Source organism: Gracilinanus agilis, chromosome 4 (genome assembly GCF_016433145.1).
Source record: "Gracilinanus agilis isolate LMUSP501 chromosome 4, AgileGrace, whole genome shotgun sequence".
In the NCBI taxonomy this organism is placed as follows: Eukaryota; Metazoa; Chordata; class Mammalia; order Didelphimorphia; family Didelphidae; genus Gracilinanus; species Gracilinanus agilis.
Window position 1 is genome coordinate 425,482,238 of NC_058133.1, and position 14,883 is coordinate 425,497,120.

General features: G+C 36.9%; 2 protein-coding genes across 2 annotated transcripts in view; both read right to left on the bottom strand.

Annotated features, from left to right (window-relative positions):
• PRKN (parkin RBR E3 ubiquitin protein ligase) overlaps nucleotides 1-14,883 on the bottom strand; it is a 1,541,099-nt gene that overhangs the window by 82,488 nt on the left and 1,443,728 nt on the right. The gene's annotated exons all lie outside the window — the stretch shown is intronic.
• On the bottom strand, nucleotides 9,499-10,756 carry LOC123243751 (glyceraldehyde-3-phosphate dehydrogenase-like). Its single transcript, XM_044671826.1, has one exon. The coding sequence runs from the start codon at nucleotides 10,708-10,710 to the stop codon at nucleotides 9,709-9,711; it is 1,002 nt and encodes a 333-aa protein (XP_044527761.1). The 5' UTR covers nucleotides 10,711-10,756; the 3' UTR covers nucleotides 9,499-9,708.

Here is a 14,883-nt window from a genome sequence, read left to right on the forward strand (position 1 = left end):
TCTAGGCATGGACAAAGCAGATTCAATATAACTTTGGAGAGAAAGCTAGGGATACTAAGAAAGGCCTTGTGCAGGAAATGTGACTTGAAGGAAACTAGGGATTATAAGAGAGGGATGTAAAAAGGGAGAACACTGCAAGCATGGGGGACAGCCTGGATAAAAGCATGGATATATGAAATGGAGTCTCATGTATTGACTATAGAATATGCAGAAGTGAGTAATAATCTTAAAGTAATAATCTTAAAGATGGAAAGGATAGGGGGAAATCATGTTGTAAGATGTTCTAAATGGAATAGGGAAAGGCTTGATGCAGGTAGACTAAAGATTAGGCTTAGAATTAGAAGAGTTGAGGCAAAAAATAATGAAGTTTTGACTCAGGGTGGTGACTAGAGAGAAGAATGAAAATGTGAGTGAGATTGTAGAGGCAACTAGCAAGATCTGGCAACTGACTGGATATATGATTGAGTCAGAGGTTAAGTGTGATACTGAAGTTACGAATTTGGGTGCCTGGAAAGCTGATTTTGCTACTGAAAAAAAAATAGGGAAGTTTGGGAGAGTTCCATTTATTTATTTATTTATTTTTGGCAAAAAAGAAACTGAGTTCTGCTTTGAATATGTGGAGTTTGAGATGCCTTCAGGGCCTCTCATTCAAAATGTCTCACAGGAAGTTGATCATGTGAGACTAGAACCCAGGAAAAAGACTAAAGTTGCATATGTGGGATTTGGCAGTCAGCTACATCAAAATACTAACTGAATCCATAGAAGGAGAGCAAGAGAATGAGAAAGCTAGAGAATAAGGACAAAAGCAACAGAGAGAGCTGGAGAGTGTTTTGAGGGCCCAGGACAGTTAATTTAATCAATGTACAACAGTATCCTTAACCATGTTTGCCTCAGTTTCTTCATCTGTAAAATAAATTGGAGAAGGAAATGACAAACCACTTTAATGTTTTTTCCAAGAAGACCCTAAATGGGGTCATGAAGAGTGGGACACGATTGAAACAACGGAACAACAAACTACATTAAAAGTGACATTTAGTTTAAAACAATCTACCTCCTTACCACGTGGATCACCATTGATAAAAACTTTTCCATAAGAGAAAATTGCAGACTTCTAGGAACAATTATTATAATAATCTCTTTGACAGAACACATGCATGTGTGTGTTCTATCCGTGCCTTTCTGTGTGCATGATTTGACTTTTTGGGATTTGCTTTTACACCCCAGTGTTAGCTTGCTTGCTTCTTGAAAAGAAAACATTCTGTACTATGTTGAGGATCTCACACACATTATAATGAGGACAGTTGCTCCAGTTACTAAATGACTACCACAATAGTCTTCGCCAGTAGGTGCCACTGTTCCCTTGTTCCAGAGAGCACTGAGCTCGAAGGCCAGTTACCTCAGATGATATAACAAGAGTGTTTTGGGGGGAGTAAGAAAACCAGTAAGTACCAGGAAAGGAGTATTTTTCTTTTGTGGATATCTCTCAATCCTCTCCAGAACAAAAAAGAGAATTCTTTCCATGGCTACCCACACAGCATTTGCATCTGAAACTTTAACACTGACATCCTCTGCCAGGATTCCTTCCCAAAGTTGTCTACATGCTGAAACCATCTGACCTTATAAACCTTTAATAGCTTCATATTCTTCTATAGTACAGTGATACCTCCATACACAGTAAATGGATTTTCCTTGCACTTTAGCATAAATCAGCAAGCAGTATATATTACTGTCTCTCTAGCAATTTACTTCATACATCATGGTCACTCATAAGCAAAACAGGCCTAAAAACCTATTTTAATTGCAAATCTCCTCTTTCTATAGGCTTATATTCTATACTATATATACGATCACATATGCAGGCAGCTCTTCATGTAAAATTTGATTTCTACAGATGATGGCTTTTATGCTTTTTGCTTGTCCTGTGTGGCAAAAATATCTTTAGCCAAAGTCACTAGATTGAAGAGTGACTTGACAGGGTCTTAAATATTATTTTAAAAATTGTTAAGCATAATGTAACATAAAAAAAGTCCCCAAACAACCTATAATGTAGCATTCTAGGACCATCCGGTTTCCTAAGGCACTAGGGAAAGATCATTAGAGAATCAATCTGGAAACCTGAACACTTACTAGTTGTATAAACTGTGAAAGTCATTCAATTTTAGCCTCAGTTTCTTTATCTATATAATGAGAGGAATGAAAAAATGCCTGCCCTTTGATCCAGCCATACCATTGTTGGGTTTGTACCACAAAGAGATCATAGATAAACAGACTTGTACTAAAATATTTATAGCCGTGCTTTTTGTGGTGGCAAAAAACTGGAAAAGGAGGGTATGTCCTTCAATTGGGGAATGGCTGAACAAACTGTGGTATATGCTGGTGATGGAATACTATTGTGCTAAAAGGAATAATAAACTGGAGGAATTCCATGTGAACTGGAAAGACCTCCAGGAACTGATGTAGAGTGAAAGGAGCAGAGCCAGAAGAACATTGTACACAGAGACTGATATACTGTGGTAAAATCGAATGTAATGAACTTCTGTACCAGCAGCAATGCAATGACCCAGGACAATTCTGAGGGATTTATGGTAAAGATGCTACCCACATTCAGAGGAAGGACTGCAGGAGAGGAAACATATAAGAAAAACAACTGCTTGAACGCATGGGTCGGGGTGGACATGATTGAGGGTGTGGACTCGAAACGACCACACCAATGCAACTAACAACAATTTGGAAATAGGTCTTGATCAAGGACACATGACAAAACTAGTGGAAATGGGCATCGGCCATGGGTGGGGGGAGTGCAGAGGGTGAAGGGGAAAGTAGGAGCATGAATCATGTAACCATGTTAAAAATGAATATTAATAAATATTTAAATTAAAAAAAAGAAATGAGGACCTATTTATCAGAAGAAAGATGAGAACTAAAGGTAATGACTTGAGTGTCTGGGTAGATATAATAATTGGCAATGAATGAGATGCCAAGGGAGAGAAATTTCTCTAACAAAGAAGTCAGAAGAGATGATAAAAATTTTAGAAAATAAAAATTTTCTAAAAGAATAGCAGAAATGATGATAGAGACAAACTACATTGAACTGATTCAGAATGGAGGGGCTAGGAGGAGATTTTCAGAATGAAGAGAGGAAAGAGGAAGTTGGAAGGAAATAGAAATCTTGGGTTCAGTAGGGCTAGAGACCTACTAGCTTGGAAATCAGGATAGCTGCCAGAAAAATTATTTCAGCTAGAAAACTATGTGGGCAGATCTGGAGCACAGAAAGGAAAGGGACTGAATACTCCAAAACAGAAAAGAGGGATAAAGAAAGGTAGCCTGGACTTAGTATGTTGGGTGAAAAGGAGTAATGGACTAGCAAGAAACATAACATATGGGCCTATAGGATTATTTTTCCAGATTAGTGATGTGAAAATGGAAACATGGCGGAAATTAAGGTATTAAACCTCTTCAGAATTGACTTATCTGAGATGATAATTGTGGTTTACCTTGGTTTTACATAGTATGTTATGGGCAGTTAAGTGGAACAATGTAGATAGAGTGCTGGACCTGAAGCTGGACTCATCTTCCTAAATTCAAATTTGGTCTCAGACATTATTGACTATGTGACTCTGGGCAAGTCACTCAAAACTGTTTGCCTCAGTTTCCTCATCTGTAAAATGAGTTGGACAAGGAAAATGGCAAATCACTCCAGGATCTTTTCCATGAAAATCCCAAATGGGACCACAAAGAATCAGACACAACTGAAATGACTAAATAACATATTTTGTTACCCCTAAATTCCCTTAGAATGTAGCAAAATTTAGTTGAGTGCTTAAACTTGTATTTGTGTTTAGCATTATATTGTAAATATAATGGGAAAGGAAATTCTGTCTGAAAAGACAAGTAGAAGACTGCAATTTTGAGTATTAGTTTTTAATGAAGAATTCTTCCTCTTTTTTTTTACCCATTTGGTGGTGACAGTGAAAACTGAACTTGAGTAGAAAAGATGGCACATGAAAATTTCTCAAGATGTCTATTTTCCTCTTCCTTCATCATCTTATGACAATAATGAAACACGCTATGTGAAATAAGAAATTGACAAAATAGTTGAGTCAAAATAATATACAACAAAATTATCCTTATGAAAACCAAATAAAAATAAGGAGACAACAAAAGATTACTCCAGCCTAAGAGGAAAGTCAAGGTTTGGTTTGCTCTGAGCCAGGGCCGCAGGTAACCTCAGAGAATTCATCCAAGTTAAACTATGGCAAAAGAAAAAAGGCTTATGCCTAAGAATAACTTATTCTGAAAAAAAATGAATTTAATCCATTAGGAAAAGATTCTAATCCTTTAATATAATCAATTATTTCTGTTGAGAGAACTAGAGGCTAGTGGATTCTTTGAATCACAAACAAGGGGAACAAAAAGAAAACAAACCAAATGCTTACATTCTGAAAGAAGAAGACTACTGATCCTTTGGAAACCTAGCATCCTAAAGGTCAAGGAGAGAATAAAGATAGACATCCTCAGAACCTAGGGGGTATTTTGTATTTGTTTTAAAGAAAGGGGAAAGAAAAACAAGCGAAATGCTCTAGGGAAGAAGTAGAAGGAAAGGAAGGAAGTGTGAACTTACTGTTTTAAAAAAAGTAATTGGGGCACCAAAAGTATGGAGGTAGGGGTTAAGAGGAATGGGGAATCTCATAAATCTCACTTGCACTAGAAGCAGGAAAGGGAAGGTTGAAGGTTTGTGTGGGGGAAGAGTCAGGTTTAGAAATATAATAAAGTGAACTGGGAATCAGGCCAGAATAGGAAAAGGGAGAGAAGAGTTTTAAAGAGAGGAGGTAGGGTTAGGAAGTAAATAGTCACAATAAAACAGATTTCACCTAGGAGATGCTAATTAAAAAAGGTTGGGAGGAGAGAAGAGACAGAGAGTGACCAAGAGACATGCAGGCAGAACAAAGTCCAGTGATCTGGTTTGAAGAAGAGGGGCAGAGAAGAGAATTGCCAAGAGATTACTCCCACTTCAGTTAGACTTTGTTCTTTTCCAACTCCCCTTTCTTGTTCCTTTTAAAAAGGCAAGGCTTGTGGACAAGAGGAAAAAATATTATGATAAGATATGATGCAAGAACTAACCTAGCAATCTTAATGGTGAATGTGAATGGGATGAACTAACCTATAAAATAAAAATGTATCAGAATGGGTCATAAAGTAAACTCAATTAATTTGGTGTTTACAAGAAACATACTTAAAATATAAAGGTTCTTCTATAGTAAAAATGAGTGAAGTGGAATCTATTATGCTTCAGCAGAATCCAGAAAAACCAGTGACAATCATCATTTCAGAGAGAGAAATAATTTAAAAAATACATGGTAAAAACATTTGAAAAATAGCAAATATATGCACACACATACACATATGGATCTACATCCAAGGAAATGACATCAATGTATAAGAATAACATAAAAGATAAAAAACAAGCAATTAAAGGTTATAAACAGTCAATTTTCAAAAGAAGAATCACAACCTTTCATTACACATATAAGAAATTATCCAAATTACTAATTAAAATAATAGAAGAGCAAATTAAAACAACTCTCAGGTTTCACTTCATATCTATGGAACTGTCGAAAATGATAAATGATAAAAATGGTAAATATTGGAAAGGTTGGGGGTTACACTATTGGGAATTTTGTGAAATGGTCTAACCAATCTGGAAAACAATTTGGAATTATTCTACTAATCGCAGAAAGACCACATATTTTTAATATTTTTATTAAATTGCTTGAAAGTTAATTTGAAAGGATCACAGGTGCTTTGGTAGAGAGGTGGTAGACTATAAATACAGAATAGAGTAACGTCATGGTCACTGTGTTGATATGTTTTGCTTAACCGTGTTTTGTTAAAGTTACAGGAGGGTCCCATTAGGGATATGTAGATGATTGGGAAGTGATAACGATGTAAAAATAACATCAAGACTTTTTATTTTTTTTAAAAGTCGAGTTGAGATCCAATCATAAGCAAAGAATTCTCTGAGAGTCTTCATCCTATTGGAAGGGAGTAGTATCAGCATCACATCAGATAGATGTGGCAATTTTCTCATTCATACAATATATATATATTTTAAATTTATATTTTTTTGTTTGTTACATTAAAAATCCAGTCAACTCCCTTCCTTTTCCTCCCTCTCATTAGAGAAGAAAACATTTGATAAAAAGATGTATGTATATATAAAACTAGTTTTACTTATTTCTATTTATCAGATCTTTCTCTGGATGTGGACATAATATGTCATTCTTCAAACAATAATTCTGTTGCTGTATATAATATTTTCTTGGTCCTGCTCATTTCACTAATCATAATTTTATGTAGGTCTTTTCATGTTTTTCCAAAATTAATTTGTTCATCATTTCTTACATCTCAGTAGTATTCCATCACAATCATATGCCACAGCTTGTTTAGCCTTTCCCCAGTTGATGGACATCCCTTCAATTTTCAGGACTTTGCCACCACAAAAAGAGGTTCTATAAATCTTTTAGAACATATAGGCTCTTTTCTTTTTTCCCTAATTACCTTAGAAAATAAGTCCAATAATAGCATTGCTGGGTGAAAAGGTATATAAAGATTTATAACCTTTAGAGTACAATTCTAGATTGCTCTTCAAAATGGATCAGTTCCACCAACAGTCTATTAGTGTCCCCATTTTTCCACATCCCCTCCAACATTTGTAATTTTGTCCATTTATCTTTTTAGCCAGTCTTACATATTTTAATGGTAATAAAACATTACTGAATCTCAAATGAACCCATTGATATTAATGTAATCCTCTAAATGAGAGGCACATGTGCATATTTGGAATTCTTTGGACAAAGAAATCATCTTTGTGCTTCAGGAGTAGAAGTTGTGTTTTTGATGAGATCAAATATTTTAAAACAAAAACAAAATAAGTGCTTACAGAATTCTAGTGAACACTGTTGAGGAAAAGAAAGCATCTTAAAATTTCTTTTGACTTTTGGTAGCATTTCATTCAGGTATACTTTCTACCTATTCCATCTTAGGGATTTGAATAGATGAATACATGTGAATGTGTCATTTTTCTTCCCCTGAACAGCTGATTATTGTTGTATGGTCAGTCGCATCAGATGGTATCAAACATTTGACTGATTGTTTTTTCATCTTTGAAACTTTCTCTGTAGAGATGTAGACAAAATTAGAATAACAATATATGTTATAATGTAGAAAGTGCAAGTGTATTGAGGTAAGGAGTTGAAGGTAGAATAAGCTGTACACTGAAAGAAAACACTATCTTTTATCCAGAATGAATAATATTCCTTTTGCTAAGACTTGCCTTGGAATTATGATAATATTTTTTTGCCAAGACCATCATTCATGGATATGATATTATAACTTCACCCTGGGTGCAGTACTTTTCTCATCAAAGTTGCAGAAAAATAGTCAAAGGGGAGTTGGGTATTGGTGGCTATGATTGGATATTTGCCTGGGGTTTCGATACAATTTTCTGGGCTATGAATAATGCCATTGCCCCACAAAGAAAATAATTCAACCTGCCCTGAAAATAAAAGGATTAATGTGACATTGATGGCATTTTATAACTTTCATTAAATAATGTCATTTTGTTGTTGTTGTTGTTGTTGTTGTTGTTGTTAACCACAGTGAAATTAATAAGAGGATGGAGCAAGGAAGCAATAAGGGACCAATCTACAAGTTTATGCTTGCCTTTTTCTCCAGCATAAACTTCAAAATCTGATCAAGTCATGGTACTCTAATATGACTTTCAGAGAGATGCTAGGGACTGCCTAAAGTTATAATGAGTGGAGTTTATTTGTTAGATTTACATAATACATTTCTAGCAAAAAGCTCAAGGCACTATATGGAGAAATCAGTCAAATTCCTGGGATAATTTATTGAAATAATAGATTATGATCCTTTCATCATGTTAGATGCAGCATAGCCCTGGCTAAAAATTTGAGCAGAGCACAAAAAGAGAGGTTTTACATATAGTTTCACTGAAAGAATGGGGGTGTCATCATGAGTAAGAATCCTAGAAATTAGTTTAGAAAATAAATTGATGACAAGAATAAATAACCTTGTTTTCCAAAATTTTCCACTCAGAGACCTGGTTTACAGGGCTACTACTTTATATGAGGAAAAAATGCTTATAAATTTTTGCTTCAAGGAAATATATGACATCTTTGGTATGAGATCTACATAAAAATATTTATCAATTATTTCTGCTTAATATTTTAGTTGAAGGCAAAGCCCTTAAGAAAATTAATACTCATAGCTACTTTCTCTGTCTGATCATTGCCTTTCTTTTTCTTTCTTCTCTACTCTTTCTACTTTTCTTCTCTTATTTACACCTTAATTTCTTTTCTTTACTACTCTTTCATCTTTTCTTCCTAAAATGAAAAAGTAAAACTAAATAGTAAAAAAAAATAATAATGATAATAAAAAGATTCAGGATACAAATATTCTGTTGTTAGAGACTAGTGGCTCTGCTGGGTACAAGCTCTCATGTGGAAGGAGAAACCACTGATTGGGAGCATGGGATACACAACAAATAACTGAGATTGTGGGCACTAATTGAGATACTGTTCATTTGTTGTAACTTTATACTCCTAATTTCCATAGCCATTAGAGAGTAAGATAAATGGCACTTCCATGATTATGCCAGTAAAACATAAGACTTTTCTCCTTGGAATTTTTTCCAGATTGGATGGGAAAGGGGACTGAGGAGGCTCACAAACACTCCCACAAAATGTGTGCATCAGAAAGACTGCAGAATCCACAGATCCCTCAAACTGAAAGGGGACCCAATGATTATCTAGTCCAAACTAACTCAAACTCTTTTCGGTAATATCCCAAAATATGGTCTTCTGGTCTTTTCCTGAAGATTCAGATATGGGAAAACCACTTGGGGACAGCTCTACATATCTGGAAAATTTTTCCTTCCATCAAGCCTACATCTGTTTCTCTACAATATTCATTGAATTGCTTCTTATTTTGTTCTTTGAGGCCAAACTGAATGAGCACATTTCTTCCTTTAAATACTAGAAAACAGTTGCTCTCTTCTCTTCCTTCTTTATATTAAACATAAAGTATTACTATGCTTTCTATATCTCTCTATTTATTCTATTCATTTCTGAAAAGATATACCCTTCTGAGTCCATATTCTGGCTATGAGTCCCAATCCACCAAATCTAAGCAGTTCCAAGGAGATCAAGTTTTCCTCCTTGAATTTGTATTCATGGTTTTATTTATTACTCACACTTAGGGGATTTGTATAGATAGATGAAACCTTGACATTTTAGTGATAACTCTCTTCTTGGAAGTTGTCTTCACTTCTCTTCTGAAATTTTCCTTGTTATTCTCTATGTAAACAAATGCATTTACTTTTTCTACCTTTCCATGCTTTTTAAATTTCAAGACTTCTCAATAAGATTTGCAAGTCTCCAGTAATATGTATTTGTTTTAGATTACATGTCAATACAATTTTTTTTTGCACTGAACGTGATGACTTTATTGATGGTACACAAGATAGGACTATGCTCCTCCCCCCACTACAGGGGTGCCTGGGGCAGGGATGTGAAGAGGGCATGGGATCCCCAGCACAGGGACATAGGTTATTATGGATATGGGCTCCCCAGTGGTGGAACTACTCTTTTTTTGGCTGGGGATGAAGATCCACCATGGCTTTCCACTTTACTCCTTGGTGGCCATGTACTTCATGAGGTCTACTACACAGTGGCTGTAACCGTACTCGTTGTCATACCAAGAAATGAGCTTGACAAAATGGTCGTTGAGGGCAATGCCAGCGCCAGCATCGAAGGTAGAAGAGTGGGTGTCGCTGTTAAAGTCACAGGATACTACCTGGTCCTCTGTGTAGCCCAAGATGCCCTTTAAGTTCCCCTCTGCAGCTTGCTTTACCACCTTCTTAATATCGTCATATTTGGCAGCTTTCTCCAGGCGGCAGGTCAGATCCACCACAGACACATTGGGAGTAGGAACACGGAAGGCCATGCCTGTGAGCTTCCCGTTCAGCTCAGGTATGACCTTGCCCACAGCCTTGGCGGCACCCGTGGAAGCAGGGATGATATTCTGGGCAGCCCCACGCCCATCCCGCCACAGCTTGCCAGAGGGGCCATCTACTGTCTTCTGGGTAGCAGTAATGGCATGGACTGTGGTCATGAGTCCTTCCACAATGCCGAAGTTGTCATGAATGACCTTGGCCAAGGGGGCCAAGCAGTTGGTATTGCAGGAGGCGTTACTGACGATCTTGAGGGAATTGTCGTATTTCTCATGGTTCACCCCCATCACGAACATTGGGGCATCAGCAGAAGGGGCAGAGATAATGACTTGCTTGGCTCCACCCTTCAAGTGAACCCCAGCCTTTTCCATGGTGGTAAAGACACCAGTGGATTCCACAACGTACTGGGCTCCAGCATCTCCCCATTTAATGTTAGCGGGATCCTGCTCCTGGAAAATGGTAATGGGTTTTCCGTTGATCACCAGCTTTCCATTCTCTGCCTTTACAGTGCCCTTGAACTTGCCATGGGTGGAATCACACTGGAACATGTAAACCATGTAGGAGAGGTCAATGAAGGGGTCATTGATGGCCACGATTTCTACTTCTTTGCAGCTGAATGTTGCCTTGGTCACCAGGCGTCCAATACGGCCAAATCCGTTGACTCCGACCTTCACCATCTTGTCTAAAGGATGCGACTGCAGCAGAGGATTCTGGCAGCGAGCTTGGGTGAAGAGATGAGAGCCTCAATACAATTTTTAATAATAATTTTCTGACATTTTGATATCCATGGTTTCTCCTTCCCTCTCAACCCTCCATCTTCCTCTAGATGGTAGGTAATATTATACAAGTCGTATATGCATTATCATATTTTATAAATTTCCACATTCATTATATTATAAAAGTAGAAGCTGTTTACACTTCAGAAGAATTCATGGAGGAAATAATGTGAAGAATGGTATGTTTAAACCTGCATTCAGATTCCATCTATTCCTGCTTTGACAGTGGGTTTCCTTTTTCATCATGAGTCCCTTGGAATTGTCCCAGATCCTTGCCTGGTTGACAATAGTTAGGTCATTCCCAGTTGATCAGCATGCGTTATAGTTGACTGGCTCTGCTCAGTTCCATTTGTATCACTTCTTGTAAGTTTTTCCAGGTCTTTTGGGATCCTCTTGTTCATCATGTCTTTTGGCACAGCAGAATTCTGTGACAATCATTTACCACAACTTGTTTGGCCATTTCCCAATTGATGGACATCCCTCCAGTTTCCAGTTCTTTGCCACCACTCTGAACATTCTCAAAAGACCCCTCACCTGTTGGTGCTTGAGATTTTGCATTCACTGCCCCATGAGAAACTGCTTTCTTCTGAGGTCATACAGCTCCCCCCTCTACAGATATTGTCTTATTGATGATTACCCCATGCTCAAACTGAAATCTTTGTTACATTCTTTCATCTTCCAACCTCTTGACATTCTCTTCTGGCTTTTGACAATCTTTCTCCTTTTCGTTTCCCTCTGAGATGGAATTCTTTTATCTCTCAAGAAAAGGTACATTTTCCTTGATATCCCAGAGATTCAAGATGTACTCCTTTATACCATATCCTTTGGGCATAGACTGGCAGAAACACTAACACTCTGTACAGTGTTCTGCAGAATTCTCTCTGCTTTCCAGGCTTGAGGAAAGGAGTCGTCCTCAGTCCTCTCTCTTCTGTCAGGGAGGTCTGTTGGCTAACCATTATGGCTAACTACTAAGACTATATGGCTGCCATATCTGTCTGCTGTGGCTAAGTCAGGGAGCTAGGAAGTAAGACATAATTTTAATTTCATTATGAGGGCTAAAGAGCTCCTTGTTATGTGCTCAGATACATTTAATTATCAATTAGCACAACATCCTAAACAGAAACTTTTTCACAAGCAGAAATTCAGTGATTTAACAACTTCTACTTACCATTTTGCTTTTCTTTGCCTGCTCATGTCTCTTTATACCTCTTTGTACCTTCCCATGTCTTCTTGATCACTCCCAAGGACAAGAATGAACATGCTGCACTACTCACCTCAGAGCTCCTTAATTTTTATCTACTAATGTAGTATAGCAAACAACAACAACAATGATAAGAGTTAACTCATTATGTTTCAGGGACATTTTGCATTTTGCATTTATAATCTCATTTGATCTTCACATTGTGACCTTAGGAAATATTTGCTCTCATTATCCCCATTTTACCTATGAGGAAACTGAGACAAACAGAGGTTCAGTGACTTGCCTAGGCTCACAAAGCTATGAAGCTTCTGTGGTCAGATTTTGAACTCAGTTCTTCCTTACTCCAGGCCGGGAACTCTATTCACTATATATAGCCCATTGCTGCTCCTTTCTTTGACTGTTGTTTGTCTTCTGCACAATTCAACCTTATTTTGCTTTGATTCAGTGACTGAAGCTTTAGAAATGGCCCAGATACCTTTCAAGCCATCCCTTCCACTGACCTTGTATTCAACACAAACTTTTTGGAAAACAACACTAATCTTTTTTTAAGCTAGAAAACCTGCATTGACAGATTGTGCACTTGCCTTGTATTTTCAGATTTTTTAATAAATAAGAAAATAGATGATCACATATAGCTATATCAAACAAGAGTACATTTTGACATATGACAATTGCCATAACTGAATCTTACTAAATATTATATTAGTATGCTATTGGTTCAGGAAACTTTTCTATAGTTTAAAAATACATTTCCCCAGATAAATATATTCAAATTTAGTATCTTATTAAATTTGAGATGCACTGACAACTGAAAAGGTCTTGATACATCAAAAGAAGTAGCATACTTAGAATGGACCTGACAGTGGTTATGTATTTGGAAATGAAGCATCTTTAATTTATGACAACCTTGCTTGGATTTGGTTTGATATCCTCATGTGAGACAGTGTGACACTTAGCAAAAGCATCTTAAATTTAGTTACACGTCCAATGTCTGAGAGATTAACATTGTTATTTCTTTGTGTCCTTGTATTCTTAGCTATGAAATGGAAACATTGCATTTTATGGGTGTTGGTTATATAGAAATAACTGAACATTGCCACAAAAATGAAATCGAATCATATCTTGATAGTTTGGAAATGACAATCTCTCAGTGTGGGATTCATTTCAGAGTCAACTGCTTCTGTGCAATCAGATCCCTGACTAGTTGGACCAAAGGTCAAAAATCAACACTGAATTAGAAAAGATAAAAACTGAGAAGCAGGCATTACATGCAATTATAGCAGTTCTAGCCTAATTTTTTAAAACGAGTTTTTGACTGAAAAAATGCAAAATAGACAAAAGAAAAGATATTGGCTCAGATGATCATTTTGGGAAAAGTTCAAGATCTATACTTTCATTGGTATTGTGTTTTTACCAATATAGACTGCAATCATTCAAAAAATCTTAAGTAATCTGAGGTTCAGGGGGTTAATGTGAGATGAGCTTGGAAGGTAAGTTGAAGTCAAATTTTAAAGGACTTTAAATGCTAAACTGCCGGGTTATTATTTTGACTTGGAGGCAATGGGCAGCCAACAGAGTCATTTAAGAGAAGGGAATAATATGTCAGAACGTAAGCTTCAGGAAGATAATTTTTTTTAATGGGAGAAACATGTCAGATATAAACTTCATGAAGATCTTTTTTTTTTTCCAGTGGTGGGTACGATGGATTGGAGAAGAGAGAGTCTGGAAGCCAGAAATCTTATTAGGAGATTGTCATAACAGTCCAGACATGAGGTAGGAAAGAAGAAAGGTTTGAAGGAGGCATTTATTAAGTAATTCCCATGTACCAGGTACTCTGCCAAATGCTGGGGATGCAAATACAAGCAACAATAAAGACATTCATTGCTCTCAATGAATTTCCATTCTAATGGATGAAGACACCACACATTGGGAGCTGGAAGGAGGGGGCACATTGCATGTCATCTTATTTAATTTTCACAGCAACTCTGTATTATCCTCGTTTTATAGGTGAGGAAACAGAAGCTGAGAGATGTTAAATGAGTTGGGCAGGGTCACACTGCTAATAAGTGTCTGAGGGTGAATTTGAACTCAGGTCTTTCATGACTCCAAGCCCACTGCTCTATTCATGATATCATTAAGAAAGACATTGAAGAAGAGGGGGAAAAGGGAATGGATATGACATATGTTGTAGAGGTAGAACTAAGACTTGTGACATAATTGGACATGTGGGGAGTAAGAGAGATGGATAAATTATGAATAACTCTGAAGGTGCAAAGCTGGTGCCTGGAAGGACTCAACAGAATTAGGCAGATTTGGAGGGAAGGTAGAGGAAGAAAGCAAGTGGCATAAAAGACATGATCAATGACATATGTGACCACAATAAGAGTGGCAATGCTGATGTAGGGCAGTCTAAGTATAATGGATGTATTAGTAGCTACAAAATGTTAAAGAGTCTGAAGGAAAATCTCCTTTGCAAATCTACTTTCTTCAGAGAATTTATTGAAACATATAGATCAGAATTACAAAGATCTGGCAGCTATTGATAAGGTTGTATTCTGCCCAGGGGCAGGGGTGTGGGGTACCAACATCAATGTGATCAAGAGCCTTTCAGATATTTAAAAAAACAAGCATGTAAATAATGGGGAGTCCAGTGTTCTAATTCACATATATACTGTAAGTATATGAATGTAATTTGGGAAACTCTGTATGCCAAGTCACCCATGAAGAGCATCTTAGTGAATGAGGTCAATTACTAGGAATGTGGATGACAATGCACATCTCAACATTTCACTATTGGTAATAGCACCAAGCAATGGGCTTTAGGTCCTAGCTTCTTTTTTCTTTTCTTTTCTTTTCTTTTCTTTTCTTTTCTT